The sequence below is a fragment of the Trypanosoma rangeli genome (genome assembly GCF_003719475.1).
Source record: "Trypanosoma rangeli strain AM80 chromosome Unknown Tra_15.4_contig_00217, whole genome shotgun sequence".
NCBI lineage: Eukaryota > Euglenozoa > Kinetoplastea > Trypanosomatida > Trypanosomatidae > Trypanosoma > Trypanosoma rangeli.
Window position 1 is genome coordinate 11,660 of NW_021705962.1, and position 22,168 is coordinate 33,827.

Below are 22,168 nucleotides of genomic sequence, written 5' to 3' on the forward strand. Positions count from 1 at the left end.
GCAGGAAGAAAAAGGACAGTGGGGGAATAACGAAGACGCAAAGGGGCAAAGCCAAAAAGAAGGGCAAACTAGAAAAACTTAGGATCAATAGAAAAAAAAAACACACACTGAGAGAAGAGCATAGAGAGCAGTATCACCACCAAACGGCAGTCCGCCCGTCGCTCCACACGAGAGCCCGAAGACTGCAGAAGCAGACACAAGAGTCGCCCCTCACAGGGGCAGCACAGCAGAAGGGGCGTTACCCACCACCACCATTGATTTTATCCCCTCTGCGTGTGGGTGTGCTGGGGCCCGCCGTAGCAAACAAAGTATGCGGGCACTAGAAAATGTGATTACGAGAGGGACACCAACACGCACAGGAAACAAAAAAAAAAGTGGCAAAAAAACAGAAATGGGTTTGACGTCATCGTCTTATTTTGCTTGGCGAGTACGTGAAAATGTAACAGGCAACCCAACAGAAGCCCAGCCGCGGAACACACATCCGGGAGGTGCCGCAGCCAACACGCACGCACGCACGCACCTCGCCGCAATTGTTGAACTGTTGCAGTGACCGCCGCAAATTACACCACCTAAACCGCGCTGCAGGGGGAGTGCATTCAAGATGCGGGAATGCCTCGGCGTTCGATATTATGCTATGCAGGGGCGATGAGAATGGCTATGGACCTGTACACCGTCGGTCGCCGCTCATGTCAGTGCCACCCGGCGTCGTGGGATGAACCTGCTGATCGCCCTCCCCGCTGAAGCAACTATTTCTCGCAGTCGCTCACCACGCGTTTGGTGGTGGCGTTGCGGCTCCACGTACTGCGAGCTCCCACCATCGAGTGGTGTCAACAGACGCTCCACCGCGTTGCGAAAAAAAAGCGGAAGTGGAAGATCGTTGAAGTCCACGTCCAGCAATAAGCGCATTCCGCCAATAACAAAAAGCGCTGTGCAGAATAAAAAGAAATTGGCAATGGCCTTCAATGTAAGTACAAGATCGTGCATGTAAGAAACCGGTGCCTCCGCACAAGCTGCTTTGGAATAAGTTGACGGCGACGTTATCGTCGCAGTGCTGCTGTTTAGCAGAAACGAGTTGCCATGCAGGCTGTTGCTGTGGAAGCTGCTCTCGCTGTTACAGTAGCTGTAAACAGAGTCGGGATCCATAGGAGTGGTTCCCCCCACTCTTCCTACTACTTCTACGACGCCCGAACACTTTTCCCCATCCCCACTGCCGTCATTGCCCCTGTTGCTACTGAAATAACCCATTTTTGGACCTCTCCTACTATCATTGCGGTGCATCGCTGGAAGCGATCCGGCGTTCACGTCATCATCGAGGCCCGTGGGGCTGAACACCAGGTCCCCATCGGGTCTTTGCAGCAGCAGCGGCGGGCAGGAGCGTGACCGGCGCGAAGATGCACACAAGTCATCGTCCTCCAATGCCTGCGCGAATTGGGACCGCAAAAGAAACGCATCGAAAGGTGGCCCACACTCATCGTTGACGGAACCCATATCCTTCACCACAGCGTTGGTGTGGGAAGGCACCCGCGTGACGATGGGTGTGATCCCCAGCACCCATGTATGCCGCAGTAATTTACTTACCGACCATCGTTTGGCGGGCTGCGGCTGGAGCATCACGGAAAAAAGGTGTTCCAGACCAGGTGGGACTGGGCGGGGAAAGGTGTACCTTCCCGCTGTGACTGCCTGCAGCAGCGCGTCGGGACAACCTTCACTGCCCTGGAAAGGGTATTTATTAAAAAGCATGACGTACAGCGTGACACCTGCCGCCCACACGTCAACCTTGCGACCATCGTAGTGGGGGTCTTGCTGCAGTAACTCAGGGGCGCAGTAGTTTGGCGTCCCGCAGGCCCGGCGAAGCAGGCGCCCCGAAGGCGCGTAGCACGCGAACCCAAAATCGGATATCATCAACTGTGTGTGTTCCGCGTTCAGAAGCAAATTTTCCGGTTTGATGTCGCGGTGGACGATGTTGCAGCGATGGAGCAGGCTGAGCCCGTTGAGCAGCTGCCTAAAGATCCGACAACACCACTGCAGGGACAAGCCGGAGGGGGCGTTGCGGATGCAATCAACCAGCGTCCCCCCCTCCACGAGGTCCATGATGAGGTAGTAGTTCCGCGCCGACACCAGCTTGTCCACAAGGTTCACCAAATACCGCGAGGGTGTCACCACCTCCATCGCGTTGATCTCCCGCACAACGGCCTCCTGCATCTTGTTTGTCTCCACCAGTGCGCGATTCACCACCTTCACGGCGTACGCCTTGCCGGTGGCCAGGTCAACGCAGCGGTACACCGTACTGAACGCACCCTTGGCGATCGGGCAGCCAATCCTGTAGCGGTGGTCGCCAAGGGTTTTCCCCATCGACATCGTGGCCGGAGAGCACTTGATATACCCTGTCCTGTGCTACGCCGTTGTCTTGGCTCGGCGTGAAGGCGGCGCGGTGGCGGAGGTATTCTCCCGTTTCGCCAGCGCGTGTCGTTGCAAGGCGCGTGGTCCGCACGCACGAACGGCAAGAGCGGAGTCAAGGCAGGACGGGGGGAATGTGTAGAGTCCTGCACTGACGTCAAACACCGCGCCGCTGCCAAGCCCTGGGGAGCACAAGCAGCAAGTCAAAGCCAAACTAACAGCCACAGTGCGAGGGGGGAAAGGACCTCTTCTTTTACTCGATCCTTGGCTGCTACTGCTGTTGTTGCGGCGCGCACACAAAAGCGTACACGCAGAAAAGCAGAGAAAAAAAAAAGGGTGTGGCAGGCCCACACAGTCACCGTAAATAACAAAGGCTGCAAAGGAGGCTCGGGTGAAGGCAACAGGGCTCAATGCGCGCAGGCAGAAAAAAACGAAAAAGCATATGTTAACACTATACTGAATTATGTAGAGATAGATATGTTTATAGCCTCCGCTCAGCTTCCCCGGCACTGCTGCGCCATGGTCAGGCTCTGCATCAGTTTCTCGCGCCACTCTCGCATGAAATTATCATCGCCTTTAAAAAGGTCCGGGCGCAGGAACTCCAACGGAAGCCCACGCTTCGCCAGAGACTCCTTCGTCGTCACGAGATCATCACGCTCGGAGGCGACGACAAAAAAACGCTGCTCCTTTTGAGTCCCCGAAGTGTAGGCGTGCCCCCCGGCAGCTGCTGCATCGCCGCGTTGGCGCCACACCTCCACGTGACGGTTCCAGTTGGCGACGTCGCGAAACAGGCGAAAAAAGCTGGCGGAGTCCCACGATACCTCCTCGTCGTCGTCACTCTCGTCACTCCCACCACCACCAGACTCGGCGTCCGCGTCCGCAACGGTGTTGGTAGAGCGTGTGTTATTTTCCTCCCATGTGCCACCCGCCGCTTCGTTGTCGAGGATGAATGGAAAGGCGCACGCCGGGTCCTTGGCGCCGTCGTGGGAAAAGCATCGCACTGCAGCGCTCAGCAAATACACCGGCAACGATGGACTCTCAAACAGTAGATCCACCGCTAGCAGTACAACCGCCGACTCCGTGCTTGGAACTCCGACGGCAGGAGAGATGTTAGCCACCTGCCGAAGAAGCGTCATGCGCAGTCGTGCGCTGTTCTCAAGGGCCCGCTCCAACAGCCTGGCGTGCCTAATGTGTCGCATCACGGTGCGATAATTCTCGTCATGCGTGGCCTCGTCCCACGCCATCAAGATGGGAAAGCACACATCCGTCGCCCGCTGACTGATTCCAGCGTACATATGGTCCTCCCACGCCTCAGCACGGACCTCCCCGGCGGATGTGTGCAGACGGTACGGAAGAAAAGCGCGGAACTCCAGTGCCTGATTCCTGCCCAACGCCTTTGCCAACGTCACCTCCACCTTCAAAGGCCCCGACGCCGCGGACGCGCCTCTCCGGAGCTGGTGGTGCACGTCCCGCATAAACTTGGACGAATTGCGCATCGCAATGAATACGTCCCGGGAGGAGAGCAGCGTCGGGGTTCGCGAAAACACCGCCCAACCGCAATCATCGGCAACGACGCTCCGCCCGCAAAGCACCACCCCGTCGCCGTGGCCGCCAACCTCATGCAGAGTGTCCGTTACCCACTGAACCACATCGTCAAAGCAAGGCGCGGGGTCAGAGCTGTAGGAGGCGGTGCCCTCCTGTTGCTGCCAGACATCCTCCCCGACGTACGTCTCGTACTCCTCCGCTGGCCGTGCCTCCACCGCCAAAGTGGGGTGCTGCGGAAGGCGCGTGTCATTGGAGGTGAGGTACTGGACGAACTGGTGGGTGGCGTCCAGAAGGAGTGTGCGGTGCGGGACCGCGTGGCGCTGAGCGAGAGGAGCGCCGAGGACGCAGGATAGCGGTACACGGAGATCCATTGGAAGCCACCGCCCAGCGCAGGTATTAACACTAATAACTAACAGACACGCACACACTCCGGCAACAACGCAAAAAAAAAAAAATGCGGGTTAGACAGGCATACACACACACACACGAACAAAAAAAAAAGAATTTGGCAGCACCACAGGCATCATTACAACATTATTGTCACGTCACCGTCGTCAGCAAGGTTCAACACAACACCAAAAACAAAACGAAAACTGACGCATTGGCAGCGTGTTCGCTTATAACCCGCAGTCCATGGTCTATGGAAAAAATCAGCAGAAACGATGCATCAGGGAGACGGGCGGAAAAGCAGATGACACTTGAAGAGGAAACGAGGAGAGGCTGGTCGCCAATATGAGCAACGTGGAAGGAGGGGACGCGAACTCAGAAATGCCGCAGCAAGAAATCTTCGTATAGTGCGATTTTGTCGGTCATCTCCCTCAAAAGGGTGTCATCCTCCGTGTACACGCCCGACTCAATCAGCCGCTGCTTGTTCACACGCAGCTTATTGACGAACGCCGCCATTTCTTCCCGGGTAGATGCCTGTGAGGCAGACGGAAGGGTCGCCCGCGACGCCTGAAGAAAATCCTCCGGCAACGGCGGAGTGGGCTGCGGCGATGCGGCCGCGGTGGATGGGAGAGGAGGCAACGAACTCCGCGCCACATCTTTTACCACCTCATATTTCGGCATGTCACGAAGCTCTTCCCTTTCCGCAATCCACGACTCCACGTCTGCGTAGCAGTAAGACGAGGAAACATCAACGTCGGCCTCCTCCTCCTCCATCCCGCTTACTTGGGGCTTATCCTCTAGCGGACTGTGGTACGGCTCCGTCGACTCTCGCTGCCCCTCACTCCCGCGTTGCGTCAGAGACGAAAGCGTTGAGTTAGCAGCGTCATCACGGGTCGCTGGCAGCTGCAAGACCTCATGCGGCCGGTGCCGCCCCGGTTCCGCAGCCTCTTCTCTAACAGCAACCCCATCACTCCTTCGTACGTATGAGGGACGCACCCCCTGGCGTGGTGGTGACACCTCGGCGTAGATTACGCCTGGCCCCGCGGAGGTGGCGCCGCTCGCCTTCGCCTTCCTTCCCTTCTTTTTTTCTCTGGTCCGAAGCTCACGTAGACCCTGCGCTACCTCAGCTTGTAGCTCCTTGAGGAATGCACTGGGGTCAGCAGCGGGATTGCCGCGAGTGGCAAGCTCGTCTTTAACTGCCTTCGAAACAATACCTTCAGCAGCCTGAAGACCGAGCAGGTCGCAGCGATGAATGCTTCTTGCCCTGCTCCCGGTCTGAAGTGCGAGAAGCTGATGCTGCCGCTTGGTTTCCTCCAGCCGTCGGTGCTCGTCATCCAGCAGCGTCCGCTCGCGCTGGTGCCACCGCTGCTGTAGTTCACTGTAACGGCGGGTGAGTTGACACAACTCGCTCCGACACTGTTTTGCCGCCTCCTGGAACTGGTCGCGCTCCTTCCGTGTCAACGCTAATTCCGTCTCGCGCTCTTTTAACTTTAGCTGCAGCATAGTCACCGCCGCATTGGCTGCGGCCGACGTTTCTTCCAACCGCATCACCTGCATCTTGTCCCTGTCTTCCGCGACGGTGCGAGCCAGGCATCGTTGCATTGTGTCGTGCTCGCTCTCCGCCGCCCGAAGCTTCTCCTCGAGGCGGGCGACGATGCCCTCACGCTCCCGCAGTTGTGCCTGGAGCAGACCCTCACGCACCACGGCCTCCTCCAGCTGCCGGCGTGTGCGGTCCTCAACCGAGAGCAGGTGTTGTTCGTGCTGTTCCGCAACCTTCACCCGCCGCGCTTCAAACACCGCCTCACGCGTCTCGAACTGTAAGATGCGCTTCTGCAGCGTTTCCTCCCGCAGCTGCAGCCGTCGTGCCACCTGCTCCAGGTCCTGGCGGAATGCATCCAACTCGCCTAGACGCTCCTCCTCCTTTTTTCGCACCTCCGCAGCCAATTCCCTCCGCAGCCGTGTCTTCTCCTCGTTCAACTCACTTCGCAGTCGCGCCTGCTGCTGCGCCTTCCACACCTCCAAGTCAAACGCAGCGGCGTACTCCTCGGTGCCGCGAAATGCAGCCGATACGGAACCAAGATCAGCATCCACCTCCATCGCTAGCGGCTCGCTATCTATTTTATATGCACTGTGGAGAGGATCATGTCCGATGCGTTTAGGGGCAGAGGCCCAGGCAAATATACATATGGAAGAAGGGAAAAGGATGCTACGCATGCACGTCGGGTAAAGAAAAAGGCAGAAAAAAGGGGGAAAAAAGGAAACAAGCACAGAAAAAGGTGGGATGTGGGAGCTCTGTGCTTTTGTACTATTTCTATTACTGCTGCTTCTTCGCACCGTTATACTTCACACTATCACTGATGGCTCCTTGTTTCTACTTCATACTATTTCTGCTACCGCAAACCACATCGGCCTGCCAAACCCCAATTTGCTGTACATGTGGGGCAGAACAAAACACTGTGTGCGTTGTACACACACACACCCACACACACACTGCCTTTTCCCACTGCGCCTCATAATATCTCGTCTGTCGGTGTCAGCGCACTTGAATCCACACCGAGACTTGTCTCACTGCCACGCATGCACGCAGGCGGCACAGCCGTGAGCCCGACGACTCAAATTACATCAGCACCCCCGCACCACCCATACTATAAAAACCCCATTCCCACTCCTGCTACTAGTCCCACTGCCCCGTTTCCGCAGCATCGCCTGGAACCCACGCACAGGCCTGTACCACATGCCGCCTCTCCTAAAAGTACCCAATCGTCCAGTTATATCTGAACAAGGGGCCACCAAATTTCGCGTACAGGTGCATAAGCGCATCGTGCAACAGCGGACGCCACACGTCGTCGTGGTAAAAAAAAACTTGCGGAACTCCGAGGTCAGGCCCACAAAACCTGTCAATAAGATTTTCTTGTTCGTAGCGGTGTCGTTTGTAGCTAGTTATGAGGTACCACAGTTTAACCTCCGCCTTTTGATACGGCAGGTGCGCGGCTTGCCGCTCCGACCACTCAATCATCATCTCCATGTTGTATCGTTCCTTCTCAGGCCGAAACCAGGCCCCAAATGGCGATAATCCGGCGATCATCGCCATCACCGTGTGGCCCATAAACCACCGTTTGCTGTACACCGGCTACACCCGCACAGCAGGGTAGCCGCCGGGTATCACACGTTCCTGACGGTACGCCTGCCCACTGAACCAGGAGTAAAAAGCCTTGGTGTCCGTCGGCACTGGGTCCCGCACAAGCCACGGAGTCATCTGCCGAAGCATCGCCACCGAACACACCTGGGCTGCTTGCGAGTATGGGTCCTTCTCCACAATTAACAGCGCCGCAACGAATAGGCACCCCCACTTTCACCACTACCGGCAAAACCACCAACAGGGCGTATCCTCGTCGCTTCCCTAACGGTTCCCTCCTTTTTTCCTCCTGCAACCCCCCCCCCCCCCACCACGATAAGTTTCCTTGTACAATTTGACAACCCACAAAAGCAAAAAAAAAAAGATGGGGGAAACAGTACTGCGTTGCAGAGCATATTTTTATTCTTCCTGTTACGTCTCAGGTGCTGCTGCTCCTTTGACCCCGCCTTGTCAATAGGATGGAGCCTGTGCAAGGTGGCAAACACGTGCAGAGAAAAAATGAAGGAACACATACCTGCTGCTATCTCTGACATGTAAAGGGTAAGGCGACACCACCAGCAAACCCACCTCAGTGGGTGACGAAAGAAAGGGAAGAAAAGGACACCAATGATGCGCTGCGGCGGAAGCACCGTCCAACAACACGTACTGAAAGCATGGGTTAGTACAAGACGCGGTGAACAGAACCTTTTCCCCACTCCCACACCGCAACTGCATCAGCCGCCTCTTCTAGCCCTCACTGCTGAGCACATCCACCACCACCAGCGCCTTCCGCGCCATCTATGCGTCGCGCTGGTAGAGCGGCCCTTTCCTTTTTGGCCGCAGCGTCCGCCACCAAGATTGCGAGGGGCTTTTTGTAGCGAACAATCAATGTGTTATGCTGTACCTCGTAGGAAAGGTGGGTGGGATCAAGTTGAATGTGGCGCCGCTGCAGGTCCAGGATGGTCAATCGCTTGAAGTACTTCTTGTTGCTAGTGCGCACAACAATCTCCCCGGCGTCTCCAGGCTCGCGATGCTCCACCGCCACGCTAAACACCTCCCGTGCGTAGGGCAAATTTCGAATACGGAACACGTGGTACTCGGGGGTGTCCTGCCGCACGAGTTCTGGGCTGCCGTTTGCCTCAACCAACAGCTCCTTCTCCAAGCTGCGCACCCGCAGTTCGTTTCCCACCTCCACCTGCCAGTCACCAAAGTTCCCAAGCGCTGTCTTTACCCGGCGCTTCCGAAGCAGCAGGTCGTCGGTGATGACGTCAAACTCCTCCACCATCTCGCTACCGTCAACGAATTTGGAGGTGATGCGTTTTCGCTCATTCACAATCACCGACGTCTTGGGCTCCGCGAGAGTATCGGACATGTCCGCTGCTCGCAGTGTCTTCGTTTTTTCTTATCCTTGGGTTATGGTACTGTCACGGTGGTGGGTATTGGCATCAATAATTGCCATCCACGGTAGCAGTAAAGGGATGTGTGTGTGTGTGTGTGTGTGTGACCGTGTGCACAAAGGGAAGAAGCACGCATGTCTTTACGGGTCCCTTCCTGCAGCCACACATACACACAGAGACAGACAGACAGACGGATACGCACCTGTCAGAAAAAAGACAGTCAACACCGTCGGCTCGTGGTGCACTTGTGCATTCATTAAGGATGTATTATTACACGGAATTAGTGTGACCCTCCTTCGGACGACGATGAAAGCACGCAATGCATCCCACGTTAGTCACAAGCCACACGCAGACAACGCATCATATACACACATATGGATATGCCTGAGTGTACAAAAAAAAAGACGGCTAATAACGCCGCTTATACCGTAAGAGAAGCAGGAACACACACACACACACACGTAGAGATAAAAACAGAAACGTGACAAAGAATACACACATCCTTCTGACATCGCCTAATACTCTTCTTTGACTCTTTCACACCTCATCTCATGCATGCAATCCTCAAAGTTCTGCAGAGTCTGGGTACATATGGAAGCCAGGCGTTCAAGTCCCTCCGCAACCACCTCCACGGCGTAATCCGTGGACTGAACATGTAGAAGCATTTTTGCCTCCAGTGGGTGAGGAATAGAGTAGCCTGCACTTGTGACCTCACGGTTTTGCATGAGCACGTGTCGCAGCGCGTTCCCCAAGGTGTGATCCTCGTGAGAGAAAGCGATTGTTACCGAGGACTCTGCATCTGTGAGTCGCTGAAGCTCTATCTGCACTTTCTGCTCCGCGGAAGTGTCCACCTCGTCGCCCTCATTGTGCCTCTGTATTTGCTCCTGGTGCAGAATAAAGGCGTCCCTGGGGTGAAAAGCCATACTCCTAAAGAAAAAAAACAAGCACAAAACAAAGACAGCTACAGCGTACTATATATATATATATATATGCAGGAGGTTGGAAAAGAAAAAGAAGGAAGTAAATATCAGGGAAGGGGGAAAAAGCCCAAGGGAAAGGAACCAAAAAGGAGTAATGAAGCAACCACCCACTCACGCTTACGCGCTCACATACAGGAGGGGAAAATAGAGAGAAGAAACAGAGACAAACAAAAAACTAGTGACAATTTCATTTAGTTTATTATGGTTGTTGCTTATTCCTTCCTTTTTTCCCCCCGTTTGCAGTAATGTTTGCTTTGTTCCCGCTTCCACTACTCAGTTCTCAGCTCAGCGGGCAGGGGATCGCTGCCCCCAGAGCGTGCATGCCTACGCGAGCTGTATCAAGCTCTTCTTTCCCCTTCCCACTACACACGTAGAAATATACTTGCAGAAAAAAAAACACACAAAAAAAGAGTGCAGGAAACAAATTCGGATTTTCACGTCATACGTGTTTGTATGAGTGTAAACCTTCGGCGCTGTCTTTCACTGCACACAAATGCGTGCAACCTGACCAGAGGCGGCGCGAAACAGGCGGTCCTCCACGGCGTCTAAGAGCTCGGCGTCCACGGAAGGGTGTGGCCATTCCGACACGAGGGGAAAGAGCACAACCCTCGCCCCAGGAATGGTTTCCGTCCATCGCAGCGCATCAAATACGGCAAAACACGCCTCTCGAACCTGCGCCGTTGCGCTGAGATCGCGATACGCCAGGCAGCCTGCCTGGAGGGACTGGAGATGGGCCCCAAAGTCAATGATTACCGCATCTCGTAACGAAACCTCCGTCAATGCGGTTCCAGGAGCATTTGAAGAAAACTCCACAATAAGCCGCTCTGATGGCGCAGGCGCATTGGTGGTGAAACTACTGGGCGTGAGCAGCCTTGACTGTACGTTAGGTGAGTAATGCGTGAGTAGCTGCCCAGGCCCATCCATCGCCGTTTCGGGGTTGCCGTGACGCGCGCGCGTGTCGCGAATTGTAATGAAGGGGTGAAACTTATCGCCAAGCACGCGTTGCACATCCGTGAGTGAAACTCCCCCTCGGCGAAGAATCTCAACACTCTCCACGCTGTTCACCTTAACCACGGTAGATTCAATCCCAATATCACACTGTCCACCGTCAATAATCAACAACGAGGGATCTTTCGGTCCCAAGTCCTGAAGCACATGAGCAGCTGTTGTGGGGCTAACGTGACCAAATGTGTTCGCACTGGGACCCGCCAAAGGAAAATCCACGAGCTGCAGCAGCTTTAAGGCCACCGGGTGGCGTGGAATTCTCGCACCTACAAATCCCGAGCCGCCTGTTACCGAATGCGGAAGTGAGGGTTTTGCCTTCAGCACAATGGTTAAAGGTCCCGGCCAAATTGCCGTCCCCAACACCCTGGCCAATTCCACAGCCTCTGGATCTGCATGCACATCCCACATCGCCACCGCCTTGTCAACATCTAGCACGTGGCAAATCAAGGGATCGGTCAACGGACGCCCCTTCGCCGCAAAAATCTTATTCACTGCTTCTTCATTAAGAGCGTTGCCACCCAAACCATACACCGTTTCCGTTGGAAAAGCCACCAAATTTCCACGCGCCAATGCGTCCGCAGCTATTTCCAACTCCGATGCACTGATAATCTTCGCCATATCACGGACGGCAAAGTCCCCTTCTTTCTCACCAAGTTAACCCAAGAAGGCAAGCCTTCCCAGGGTAATCAATCGTTAGACAGACACCCATAGAAGAAAAAAAAAGAGTAAAGATATATATATATATATATCAGAAACAAGTGCAAATTTTTTTGCTTGTTTTATTCCGCGCAAAGTATGGTTGGTTTTTCAACGGTCATGTCACTTTTCTGCGGAAATAAATGTAGATAAATTACTTCTTTTCCTTGTTTCCTTTTATTTCCTCTTCCCCCTCCTCCCTCTTCGCGCTACTGACTGAACCTGTCCATACACAGACCCGCTGACCTGCCTACTGTCATGAAGCAACTGCAAATACGTTTACAGAGTGAGCAACACTCAAGGAGCTATAGTGATTCCCAAATAAACCCAGAGTAACCTTACCGCCGCCACACCGTTATAAATTTGTAACGAAAACGCATAGACACACAGAGGCATGAAAAAGGTAATTTCAAACGAAGGCTGTCAAAAAGAAAAAAAAACTATTTCCTCCCTTTTTGTTTCACACACTTACGGATTACCAGCCACTATCCTCAGAAGTCGCGCGGTTCTCCCACTTCGGGCGTTTGTGTCCTCGTCCATATCTTCCATTCCACGAACGCCTTGAATTGCGCTGCTCTTCGTATTGGATGTACTTCTCAGCAATGTCTATAAGTCGTTGCGGAACCTCCATTCCACACTTCTTCAAGTATCCCACAAGATCTTTCGCTAAAGATCCATCAGAGTGACCAATAAATGTGAAGGAATCTCCAGTGCGACCAGCTCTTCCTGTACGCCCTATGCGATGACAATAGCTGTCAATGCCCTTAGGCGCAATAAAGTTAACGACACATGTAACGTCAGGGAAATCAATCCCACGCGATGCAACGTCTGTCGCCACAAGTATACGCGTCTCACTATGCTTAAACCTACTCATGATGTAGTCGCGTTGTCGTTGCTGCATCCCACCGTGAAGTATACCAACGTTTCTGATATGTATACCTAGCATTTTTGCAAGCAGATGAGCCGCACTTTCTGTGTCAGTTTGACGTTCCACAAAAATCATCATCTTTGCCGTATTTTCGTCAATGGTTCCACTTTGAATGAGTGAAACAAGAGCCTCCATCCGCTCATGCGGATGATCAGCAAATAGCATGTGCTGCTTAATGTTTTTATTTATCTGCAGACCCACATCAGCTGTGCCTGCTCTGATGGTGTATCGCTTCTCTGAAAGGTAGTCACGTGCCAATTGTTCCACCCCTTTTGGCCACGTTGCCGACCACATCATTGTCTGAAGAGGACGCGATGGATCAGCATAACTGAGTATCTCATCGAGCTGAATCTTGAAACCCATGTCAAGCAGACGATCTGCCTCGTCAAAAACCAAAAAAGACATATGATCAAGCGTTACACCTCCATTCCTCAAAAAGTCCTTTAAGCGGCCCGGGCACGCTATAAGCACGTCGCATCCATCGTGTAACCGTCGAGCCTGTACTTCTCGTGGGGCTCCCCCATAAGCCTCACAAACACGAATGGCCCCAGAACCCAATTGAGAAAACACCTTTGCCGTTTGTTGCACAAGTTCCCTGGTCGGAGCGAGAACCAATATCGTTGGTAATCCATCTGGACTAGGCTTAAAGTGCTTCAATGCTGGGACTGCAAAGGCTATCGTTTTACCTGATCCAGTTGGAGCCAAGCCTATAAGATCATGTCCTTTATCAAGGATTGGAATCGTGTGACCTTGAATGGGGGTCACCCTTGGGTAACTCAGTTCATTAAGCCCTTTGCTTAACCAATCCGGAGTATTCGTAATTTCGGAAAAACACTGAATAGGTGTTATATGAACTTTAGTTCCACATGCATCAATCACAGAAACATCCGGTGCAACTACGTCAGGTATAGCCTCCGAGCTTTCCGCAGGGAAAAAGTTTTGAATTTTGACTGATTCCGTGTTATTGAGGGAGGGTGTGTTGTCCTTCCGCAAAACAGAAGCAGTTGCAAATGGATCCCAGTCATCTGAATGATCATAAGTATTTGAAAATGAGAGAGGTTGTGCCACAAAATGCATAGGTGTGCTAGACACAAAGTGTCTGGCGTAACCAAGTGGCACACAACTCCAGGGCCATTTCGAGGTGGAATAGATTATTCTAACGTACCTTAGAGGTCTCATATTTCAATACGCACACCTCTCAGATTTGTAGCTCTCTTGTATTTGTATGTGTGTGAAAGAGAGAGTTGGTAAATTAAGAATTATGGCAATTGCAGGCAGAAACAAAGAAAAAAAAGGGGGGTGAGGAGGCGCATAAAAAATCAATCAAACAGAACATGTAATTTGCGTATTTAAAACTTCTCTTTATCATTGGTTTTGTTTCCTTTTTAATTTGTGTCTTTGATTTTCAGTTTCTATTTTTTCCATATGGCTACTGGCGCAATATGGAACCGCAACGCAATCATCTGGTTGTATCCATAAAGAAACAAAAACAGAGTATTTCTCTATTATATATATATATATATAAACAAATAAACGTCAACGGGTGAAATTTTGTTCCATTCGTTGCAGCACCATTCAGCGTCGCTTGCTCAAGCAGAAGGAGAAGACGCATAAGCTGCGGCCAATATCACCCAAACAGAGAGTACACCTTCAGGAAAAGAATATATTTTCACCTGAACAGCTAAATTAAGACTATCAGCTGTTAACTCTAGAATATCCTTTCCAGAAGGACTACCTTCAAAAGCTGCAAGTATCTTACGGCTGTTCAAATGTGTTACATTCACTGGGACACCTTTAAATGTTTTCCCCTCCCCAATGACACCCTTTACGCAATTTTCAAAAAGTGACAAATCTTCTGGAGCACCATTGCGTCGATGACCCTCATAGGCGCAAAGAACTTGCCGGAGTACATAGGCAAGAGTCTCGTCAAAACGTGTAATAACCCCGCGTATATCACGATATTCCGTCAACTCCTTTAATAATGACGTTAAAAGTTCTTCTTCAAGCGCTTTTGGGTCAGTTGGAATCCATAGGAGCGAAGGATTGGGATATTTAGGAACCATACGAAGCTTTAGAGAGTTTAACTGTTTCCATAACTCCTCATTGTCAAAATCAAAAGAAATTGTAGTAACAACATCTGAAGGCTGGATATTTGCGTAAAAAGACCGGTGATTGAACACAGAACCCAGAGTTTCCAATTGATGCGCGTCCGTCAATGTAAAGCGATTTCCGGTTGTGGGTTCCCAAAGCATCACGTCAAAAACACCAGCACTGAGACGCTTACGAGACACCACAAGCATCGTTGTCTTGCCTTTTTTATTCGTTCCAACAGCACAGTAAGCGTCTAATCCAAATCCAAGTAATAAGGAGCAGAGAAGTGCCGCGTGATTACAAGGTTCACCTCGCCTTTGAGATAGAAAAGTAAACATTGAAAGCCAACAATTTGTTGGACTACTATTTCCTAGACCACCAAGAAGAACTTCTTGGGTTAACTCATCCTCGTCTGTTACGGTGATAAGAGAAACAAACCTTGCTGCTTCAAAAGGGGTGTCAATTCCCTTCTCCGGACGAAGTACAGAGACAAAATGAGTTGTTGGTACCATTCTTCCATTGGAAGTAGAGGCAAAGACCTTTACTTTTCGTTGTTTGTGAATAGGTCGAATCTCTTGAAACTCCATCCACCAACGACGTGCGTACAAAAGAAATTCACGATCAGCCGAAGTAATAGCAGTTCTCTGTAAATCTATTCTAGACGCAACATTTTCTTCTGAGAACCGAGGGGCCTTATTAGGCAATAGCTCCAGCTGCAACTCTAATATACCAGCAGGAATACCCGGGTTATCTCCACAAAGTTCAACTGTTAAACCAAGGTAACCTGTGCGCAAAACTCTTCTCCAGTCAACAACATTTTCGCCAAGCATCTTGGCATGCGTTAAAAGGCGTTCCTCTCTAAAAACAGCTATATGAAGAGGAGTTGAAATCTCTATCAAATCGGCGGCACAGGAACCAAACGATTTGTAATCAAGATCTATAAGAAATTCGTCCCTAAAAGGAGGGTCCACAGATACTTTCTCCGACGTAGATCGATATCGTTGGGATCCAAAGTGTACTGCCACATACATCAAATAGTCTTTAGCGAAACTTGGGGTAAGGTCTAAGTTTTCAACAAATGCTTTTCCACCGGCCAGTCGAAGATGAAGATAATATTCGCCTGGGATAAAATTCCACGCATGGGCTGCATTTGAAGTCCGCGCGTCACTCAAATATTTCTCGCCGTGTAGCCGATCTAATAGATCCTGAACCACTCCTTTTTCTCGAATGATCTTCATTACATCTGCAGAAGAAGTTGGATCTAAAGAGTCACCTGGATTTTCAGCGACATAAGAGTCCACTATATCACGAATTTTAGAATAAACACTTGACTCTTGTAGAAATGTGTGAACAGCTCCACGTAGTTCCCTAAGACGCTCCGCATTGACCAGGGAAGGTTCAGCTGTCATTTTTAACCCTTGAAAATATACATGTATAGAACACATTGAAGGAACAAAAACATTATTTTTTTCTTCAAATGCAGATGGAGTTTTAAAGGAAAAAATAATAATAATAAATAAACAAAAAAAATTAAGAAAATACAACGGTGTTGTTACACAACATGCCAATATAAAAAGCAATAGTACGTAAGACGTACCACTACAAGAAAGCTAGATCTTCAAAACCTATAACATCCTTTCAAAACCAATCATCCTCAGTTAGCACTCTGACGGAAAAGAGTATTCCAGAGCAAAGGGCCAGAAAAACACTTTGCGCTACCAAAAGAACGCCGGGCGTGGCTTCGCTGGCGTTAGAATATGGGTCAACCGCCTTCCAAAGAGAAACCGCAAAACCACCAACTGTCAGACATGCTCCAATGAAAAAAAGCACTTTTTCACGTGGGACTCTGACGTCATCAAGAAAATTATCCGTACCAATAACTGCCTTTGCATCCGTGATCCTGAAAATCAGCATACCAGTAACAATCATAATTGCGGGTAGCCACATCAAAAAGTTGTAAGGAAGTCCAATCCGCCTTGCAGCAATAAAACCATCAGCAAACGTAAAACACGACAAGGAGAAAAGTGCCCCTGCTGACAAAAACAGTATTCGGCGCATCCCTTCAATATATGTATTTTGTCTAAATGTACTATGGTATATCAAAGACAGTTTCCTCAAAATAAAAAAAAAATCATTTTTGATTTTTGATTTTTTAGAAATCTTAAATAAAAGCTCATCCAGAATCACTTACAGGGACGGAAATTGGCAACCGCAGGATGTGTGTAATCAGAACTCAAACCCAATCAGAGTCTGCCTCCATTATTTCATCAATTTAAAAACATAAATTAAAAAATAATATTAATTCACAATTATACTTTATTTCCATCAACAACAACAAAACAACGCTTTCAATAAGAGCAAAGAATCAATGCAAAAGATTCATTGCTATTGGCACATTTCTCGACCTAAAAAACGCATCTAAAGCGATAGGATCGTCAGACATAATGCCATTGATAGTCCACTTAGAAGCTTCTTCAAATTCATCATCGTCATTCAGCACCCAACCCAAAACAAGAATACCTCGTCGCTGCAAATGATTCCACAGTGTAGGTGAGTTTAAAAAATAGGAAATAAAGTGCATGAAACAAGAGTCAAGTGCGTTTCGCTTGTGTATAGTAAAAAGTGGAATGGAAAACACATCGAATTTCAAGGGGACTAGAGGAAGCAGACCGAGGAAATAGGCCACGTGAACAATGGCATAATCCAAAGGTCCCGCAAAAATCCGAAATCTATTTCTTTTTTCCTGAAGCTTCTTACTTTCCGAAGAATTCTTTGACACAAAATAATTGTAGATATAAGTCCTATTACGCCAATTACTACTCCCAACTACAGTTTTCTTGCCCCTGCGGTATCGCTCAATCAATTCCAGTACGCGCCTTGTAACGTCCGCCCCTTCGGATTTGATATCTATGTGAAGCGGAATCTCTGGAAACGCATCAAAAACCTCCGATAGTAGGCAGAGACGCGTCGTTTCATCCACAGGAACAGAGTCTGTAGCCTTATAATATCTTCCTCTTTGAGGGGACTCAAAGTGAATTGGAATCTCTCTCAGTAATTGAGGTAATGTCATGTTCGGATTCCCACCCACCACAATATCGTGCACATTCACCTCTTCATGAAAACTCCCACAAGTCCGTAAGAGAGTAGCATCATGCGAAACGACAATTTCACCATCTCTCGATTGGTGAACGTCCAATTCTAACATGTCAGCATTTCCCACAATTATTGCCCGTTTAAATGTATAAATGGTATTCTCTGGGCCTATCAGGCAACCACCCCTATGAGCAATCTTCGTTACAGGGTAAGGGAAACGCTTTTTAAGAAGTTCTGCCCCCATATTGGGTCGACGCGGAAACACACGAACCAGTAATCCAGCTCCAACAATGTAACCACCCAGACAGCATGCGGCAATAGTCCAAAACGACACCATAACTTCACCCAAGTCTCAATAACGGCACTCTTCTTTAAGTAAAATAAAATATAGAAGACAAGTAACAAAGAAAAGCAACACCTTAAAAGATACCCTTGCCTTTCAGTCCAAGATAAAACAGTACTCAGTATCATTCCAAAGAAAAGGGTCATATGTTCAAGTTCGATTTGTGATTCGCAGCAAAAAAAAAATGAATAATACCTTCTTAGCACAGAACAAAGCAACGTTTTAAGGAACACAAATAGCGTACTTCACGCATATCAAACCCATCTTTTTTTACCGATTCTTCAAACACATATCTTTACTTCCTAGTGCATTCTTTAATCATTATTATTATTTATCGTTAAAGGTAAATTTAAAAAACGATGGGGCAAGTGAGAGCAGGCTACTTGTACAACTCCCTTTTATCCACTACCGACGCTTTACCTACGATTTAGTCTTGACCTTGTACCACCAAATATATCTGAATGTAGACGCCTCCCACTTTTTTTTCCGTCTTTGAAATATTATACAATTCTAGTATTTCACTTATTCACATTTTAGCCCACTCCTCACTGAAAAAAAGGCTTCGGACATAGAAAAACTCCTAAATGGATTATACATATACAGTAGATAAAGAATAGCATTTGTTAGTTGTTTTTTACTCAAAGCTTGAGTAAGAAAATATATTCACTATAAAGAGTACTCTTTCTGTTGTTTCTGTTGTCTTTTGTATCCCCTACTGTGCAAATGTAATTTTGCGTATGTTTTGTACCCACGTAAATTTTGCTTTATTATTATTATGTCCAAAGGTTTCTATTATCGCCACATGTTATGCCCAAAAGAAGGCAAAACACTTTATCCGCTCCTTTTCTCTGGTTAGGCTCTTGGCCGCGGGCTCGGGGAGCGCCCACACCGCTCACGCCACCAGCTCTGTGGGCCATCGGCCCAACGGCACCTTTGTGCGAAAAAAAAAACACCGGGACGAGCACCCCACCGGGCCCAGCCAAGAAGCCGGAGGCACCGCGGCGCTCGCCCCCCCGTCGCGGCCCGCCCCGCACATTCCCCACACCTGCTTCGCCCGATGGCGAACCTCTCTAGGAGGAAGCCTGTGCCCCCCAAGGCTTCGGCAAATCTTCTACGCTGCAGCCGCGCCTCTACTTCGCCACCCGCCCCTTCCCCGTGCCCGCCGCGAGGGCGCCTCGCCAAGACGCGTTCACCGCCCATTGCCGCACTTGCCGCCAGCACCTGCGGCTGCGGCATGGGAAAACTAGCAAACATTCCCCGGGCCTCCTCAGCCCAGCGCCGCGCAGGGACCAGCACCCACCACAATTAACAAACAACAAATAAAAGGCACCAACTGCCACGTACCGGCTCACACTCCGCGGGGCGCTGGGCCCCGGCACTACGGAAACGCGGCCCGCGGCCTCGCCAGGGATCCGCGACCCACACCCAACCTCACCGAAGAGGGTTCCGCAGACGGTTCACACACCTGCCTCTTTCCCAGCCATGTTGGGCGGGCAAAAGAAACGTGGACATGCTCTTGCGGGCCCACTAGGTGCGCTCCGGTGGGCGATGGAGGGGCAGAAGCCGCTGCAAATACCGGCGCGCCGCCGCTCACCCTTTAATGAAGGATCGCGGCAACGCCGATCGCGGGGGCACGCAGATCGCCCGCATCTGCTGGCTCTTTCGCGGGTGTTGAAGTTTTTTGCACGCCGCGTCGGCCAGGACGCAACCCGGCCGGTCCGGGCCTACGGGCGCCCATGGCTCCGCCGGAACTCCCCAAGTAGGGGCTGTTTTTTTCATTGCAACAGCCTGGCGCTTCCGCCGGCTAAAAGCAACACCGCTCAAAAAAAAAGCGTAGTGAAAATGGTATAATAATCGTGGAATTTCATGCAGACAGAATGTTTTTGATGCCAAAAGGCTCGCGGGCGACCAGAAAGGTGGCCGCCTCACTCTTCCTCAGAAAAGAAAACGCCCACGCTCGAGCCTTGGGCAAAGGGCCCGCGGGCTCATAGCCTTCTCCCGCAAGAAAGCCCCAAACCAAGATGTCACGATGGGGCAGCCCATTTTCTCCCAGGGGGCCTGCGCGGTTTTGTTGTCATCATTTTTATAGCTACCGCTTAGTATTAGAATGCGTAGCTTAACCTCCCTTCAGGGAGGTTTTAACGAAGGCAGCTTCCCCGTCGTCGCGCGAAGAAGGGAAACAAAATCCGACCGCTTTTATAGGGCTGTCTGCCCCCGCAAGGAATGTTAAAAGAAACAAAAACAAATGCAATTTGTAGTTTTTGGGGCTCATGCTACGCGCCCGTGAAAAATATGTATGGGGCCAAAATAAAACAAAATAAACTGACCAAACAAAAAGCTAAGGGCACCCCTCCAGCTGGCGATTGCCGCCGGGCATGCCCCAGCGCCTCCTTACTGAGGCTGCTGCAAAACTACGGCGTCGCTTTTGTGTCTGGGGCCGCCCTTCTCCCGAACCCTGCCAGTATGAACATCTAGTATCTGCCCAACAGCAATGGCAAAGGGACAGCACGGGCGCAGCATATATCTGACCCAGATGCCCTGGCACGGATATGCCTGCGGCTTTTTTTGGAGCTACCAATACTTTGTTTTTTCGGGGTGTTTCCACTGCCCGTGAATAAACAAATCCGGGCATGATTCCAACCGTGCGCCGCACGCCGCACTTAGGTTGGGGCGGGCGCCCTTGGTGGAGAAGAGCTTGGTGGCAGCACGGGGCCGAGCGCTGTGGCCGCGCATTTGCAGAGCGCGCCCCGCGAACATATGCCTTTCCGCACGGGTTGGACGGCAGGTGTCCTTCCATGTTTTCTGCCGTTCTGCGCCAGCAAGGGGCATATTGATTCTCCAGTGGCACTGCTGTTGTAGCCTGGTGCGCATTCCGCGTATACCGCGGGAGCCGCCAAAGCGTGCTCTGCTTCCAGCAACCCAGGTGCGCCACCCCATTTTATCGGAATTCACTGCGATAGCGGAGCTCTGCTCTCGTTTATGGATTGGCTGTCAGAAACGCTGGCCGCTGGCTTATTGATCTTGGAGCGGAGGGATCTCTCTAGTAACATGTGTCGCCTTCATGCGTCGCACCGCCCACCCAGCGCGGCACACCCGCACAATAGGGCCATTCGAGACCCTCCGGGTCGGCGGTAACACCGAAAGTGAGAATCTCTCTCGGTTGCAGTGCACTCGGATTGCCTGGCAGGTGGCAATCCGAATGAACTTTAAAAACAGGTATGGGAAGTCAGTTATAGAGGTGGGCGTGCGTTCCAGGGGTATGGGTGCTCGGGTGGGCTTTGCTAGCGAGAGAAAAAAACCGCCACCGCAGGTTCACTGCGAGCCGCTGGAAGATGCAGTGGGCAGTTGTGGCTGCTCAAATGGCGCCCCATTCGATAACGCTCTCCATATCCTAGAGAATGAAGGGGAAAAGCACGCTGGATGACACACCGTAGTAGCAGCCGCCAGGGCGTTGTCAGAGGCACCGGGGATTTGCGACACGATGCTGCAGGCTCCCCCTAAAATCCCCTACGGCGTCAGGGGTCGGCGTGCTTTATGCTGTGCCGTCATGGAAAATTAAAATGGTTCCCAACCGCTCGTCGCACAACGGCACTTTGGCGGACCCTTCAGCGCACACGTCGCGCGGGGTTGCCAGCGTTTCTTTTGTCGTCTGCAGAGCCAGCGCCTTGGTGACGCCATCGCGGCTTCGTATGTGTTCGTGAGGTGGCGCCCACCCAGCATGTATACCTTATCTCGGGCTGGCGCAACAATGTTCAGCCCGCTCCAACCGCCGAAGGGGCAGCCCATTGAGGGGTGGGGTCCCTGGGGGCAGCGACGGCGGGCACCACCGACTGCGCCAGGACACGGCGCAGCCCACCAGACCCACACGATGTCTCTTTGCGCATTTAAGGCTACATCATTTCTTCTGCACGTGACCACGGGGCTGTTTTTGGTGTCTCTTGACCTCCCGGCGAGACGTGGGCGCTGGGTCGGATAGTGAGGGGGCACTTGTGCCTCCACAGTTGGCATTCTGCAGAGTCTAACTGAGGCGATAGCGTCCGCGATTCACGCCAGCACATCACAAGACGCTCCCAGTGCTTCTTTCGCAAACTTTTTAGCCACCTCGATGCGGAAGACGTTGGCACGTAATATATATATATCAACTGGCAGGTGCACACATCAACGAATCAGGCTGATAGTTGAGCTCCCCAT

The 22,168-nt window shown here is 51.1% G+C and overlaps 14 protein-coding genes across 14 annotated transcripts, besides 9 other annotated features; 1 reads left to right on the plus strand and 13 right to left on the minus strand.

Moving 5' to 3' along the window:
* The first annotated feature begins 501 nt into the window (after nucleotides 1-501).
* Nucleotides 502-529: a microsatellite.
* A 155-nt stretch (nucleotides 530-684) lies between these two features.
* TraAM80_06153 (Small Surface Antigen) lies at nucleotides 685-2,358 on the minus strand (the record flags this gene model as incomplete). The annotated part of the gene is made up of 1 exon (XM_029383007.1): nucleotides 685-2,358. One exon carries the CDS (start codon nucleotides 2,356-2,358, stop codon nucleotides 685-687), a length of 1,674 nt encoding a protein of 557 aa, XP_029237129.1.
* Nucleotides 2,359-2,891: 533 nt separating this feature from the next.
* TraAM80_06154 (uncharacterized protein) lies at nucleotides 2,892-4,313 on the minus strand (the record flags this gene model as incomplete). The annotated part of the gene is made up of 1 exon (XM_029383008.1): nucleotides 2,892-4,313. The coding sequence occupies one exon, from the start codon at nucleotides 4,311-4,313 to the stop codon at nucleotides 2,892-2,894; it is 1,422 nt and encodes a 473-aa protein (XP_029237130.1).
* A 391-nt stretch (nucleotides 4,314-4,704) lies between these two features.
* On the minus strand, nucleotides 4,705-6,543 carry TraAM80_06155 (uncharacterized protein; the record flags this gene model as incomplete). The annotated part of the gene is made up of 1 exon (XM_029383009.1): nucleotides 4,705-6,543. The coding sequence occupies one exon, from the start codon at nucleotides 6,541-6,543 to the stop codon at nucleotides 4,705-4,707; it is 1,839 nt and encodes a 612-aa protein (XP_029237131.1).
* A 253-nt stretch (nucleotides 6,544-6,796) lies between these two features.
* Nucleotides 6,797-6,820: a microsatellite.
* Nucleotides 6,821-7,075: 255 nt separating this feature from the next.
* Nucleotides 7,076-7,435, minus strand: TraAM80_06156 (putative NADH dehydrogenase subunit NB6M; the record flags this gene model as incomplete). Its single annotated transcript, XM_029383010.1, has 1 exon — nucleotides 7,076-7,435. One exon carries the CDS (start codon nucleotides 7,433-7,435, stop codon nucleotides 7,076-7,078), a length of 360 nt encoding a protein of 119 aa, XP_029237132.1.
* Nucleotides 7,436-8,198: 763 nt separating this feature from the next.
* On the minus strand, nucleotides 8,199-8,816 carry TraAM80_06157 (DPCD protein; the record flags this gene model as incomplete). The annotated part of the gene is made up of 1 exon (XM_029383011.1): nucleotides 8,199-8,816. The coding sequence occupies one exon, from the start codon at nucleotides 8,814-8,816 to the stop codon at nucleotides 8,199-8,201; it is 618 nt and encodes a 205-aa protein (XP_029237133.1).
* Nucleotides 8,817-8,923: 107 nt separating this feature from the next.
* Nucleotides 8,924-8,955: a microsatellite.
* A 329-nt stretch (nucleotides 8,956-9,284) lies between these two features.
* Nucleotides 9,285-9,302: a microsatellite.
* Nucleotides 9,303-9,337: a microsatellite.
* Nucleotides 9,338-9,356: 19 nt separating this feature from the next.
* Nucleotides 9,357-9,764, minus strand: TraAM80_06158 (DNA-directed RNA polymerase I/III subunit; the record flags this gene model as incomplete). Its single annotated transcript, XM_029383012.1, has 1 exon — nucleotides 9,357-9,764. One exon carries the CDS (start codon nucleotides 9,762-9,764, stop codon nucleotides 9,357-9,359), a length of 408 nt encoding a protein of 135 aa, XP_029237134.1.
* Nucleotides 9,765-9,813: 49 nt separating this feature from the next.
* Nucleotides 9,814-9,832: a microsatellite.
* A 469-nt stretch (nucleotides 9,833-10,301) lies between these two features.
* TraAM80_06159 (putative translation factor (SUA5)) lies at nucleotides 10,302-11,444 on the minus strand (the record flags this gene model as incomplete). Its single annotated transcript, XM_029383013.1, has 1 exon — nucleotides 10,302-11,444. One exon carries the CDS (start codon nucleotides 11,442-11,444, stop codon nucleotides 10,302-10,304), a length of 1,143 nt encoding a protein of 380 aa, XP_029237135.1.
* Nucleotides 11,445-11,557: 113 nt separating this feature from the next.
* Nucleotides 11,558-11,575: a microsatellite.
* A 422-nt stretch (nucleotides 11,576-11,997) lies between these two features.
* Nucleotides 11,998-13,527, minus strand: TraAM80_06160 (mitochondrial DEAD box protein; the record flags this gene model as incomplete). The annotated part of the gene is made up of 1 exon (XM_029383014.1): nucleotides 11,998-13,527. The coding sequence occupies one exon, from the start codon at nucleotides 13,525-13,527 to the stop codon at nucleotides 11,998-12,000; it is 1,530 nt and encodes a 509-aa protein (XP_029237136.1).
* Nucleotides 13,528-13,945: 418 nt separating this feature from the next.
* Nucleotides 13,946-13,982: a microsatellite.
* Nucleotides 13,983-14,039: 57 nt separating this feature from the next.
* TraAM80_06161 (centrosomal protein 76kDa) lies at nucleotides 14,040-15,950 on the minus strand (the record flags this gene model as incomplete). The annotated part of the gene is made up of 1 exon (XM_029383015.1): nucleotides 14,040-15,950. The coding sequence occupies one exon, from the start codon at nucleotides 15,948-15,950 to the stop codon at nucleotides 14,040-14,042; it is 1,911 nt and encodes a 636-aa protein (XP_029237137.1).
* An 83-nt stretch (nucleotides 15,951-16,033) lies between these two features.
* Nucleotides 16,034-16,082: a sequence feature (A-rich).
* Nucleotides 16,083-16,179: 97 nt separating this feature from the next.
* TraAM80_06162 (uncharacterized protein) lies at nucleotides 16,180-16,599 on the minus strand (the record flags this gene model as incomplete). The annotated part of the gene is made up of 1 exon (XM_029383016.1): nucleotides 16,180-16,599. The coding sequence occupies one exon, from the start codon at nucleotides 16,597-16,599 to the stop codon at nucleotides 16,180-16,182; it is 420 nt and encodes a 139-aa protein (XP_029237138.1).
* Nucleotides 16,600-16,906: 307 nt separating this feature from the next.
* On the minus strand, nucleotides 16,907-17,971 carry TraAM80_06163 (glycerophosphoryl diester phosphodiesterase; the record flags this gene model as incomplete). The annotated part of the gene is made up of 1 exon (XM_029383017.1): nucleotides 16,907-17,971. The coding sequence occupies one exon, from the start codon at nucleotides 17,969-17,971 to the stop codon at nucleotides 16,907-16,909; it is 1,065 nt and encodes a 354-aa protein (XP_029237139.1).
* An 858-nt stretch (nucleotides 17,972-18,829) lies between these two features.
* TraAM80_06164 (uncharacterized protein) lies at nucleotides 18,830-19,231 on the minus strand (the record flags this gene model as incomplete). The annotated part of the gene is made up of 1 exon (XM_029383018.1): nucleotides 18,830-19,231. The coding sequence occupies one exon, from the start codon at nucleotides 19,229-19,231 to the stop codon at nucleotides 18,830-18,832; it is 402 nt and encodes a 133-aa protein (XP_029237140.1).
* A 1,317-nt stretch (nucleotides 19,232-20,548) lies between these two features.
* On the minus strand, nucleotides 20,549-20,914 carry TraAM80_06165 (uncharacterized protein; the record flags this gene model as incomplete). The annotated part of the gene is made up of 1 exon (XM_029383019.1): nucleotides 20,549-20,914. The coding sequence occupies one exon, from the start codon at nucleotides 20,912-20,914 to the stop codon at nucleotides 20,549-20,551; it is 366 nt and encodes a 121-aa protein (XP_029237141.1).
* Nucleotides 20,915-21,038: 124 nt separating this feature from the next.
* On the plus strand, nucleotides 21,039-21,401 carry TraAM80_06166 (uncharacterized protein; the record flags this gene model as incomplete). The annotated part of the gene is made up of 1 exon (XM_029383020.1): nucleotides 21,039-21,401. One exon carries the CDS (start codon nucleotides 21,039-21,041, stop codon nucleotides 21,399-21,401), a length of 363 nt encoding a protein of 120 aa, XP_029237142.1.
* Nucleotides 21,402-22,168: the final 767 nt, after the last annotated feature.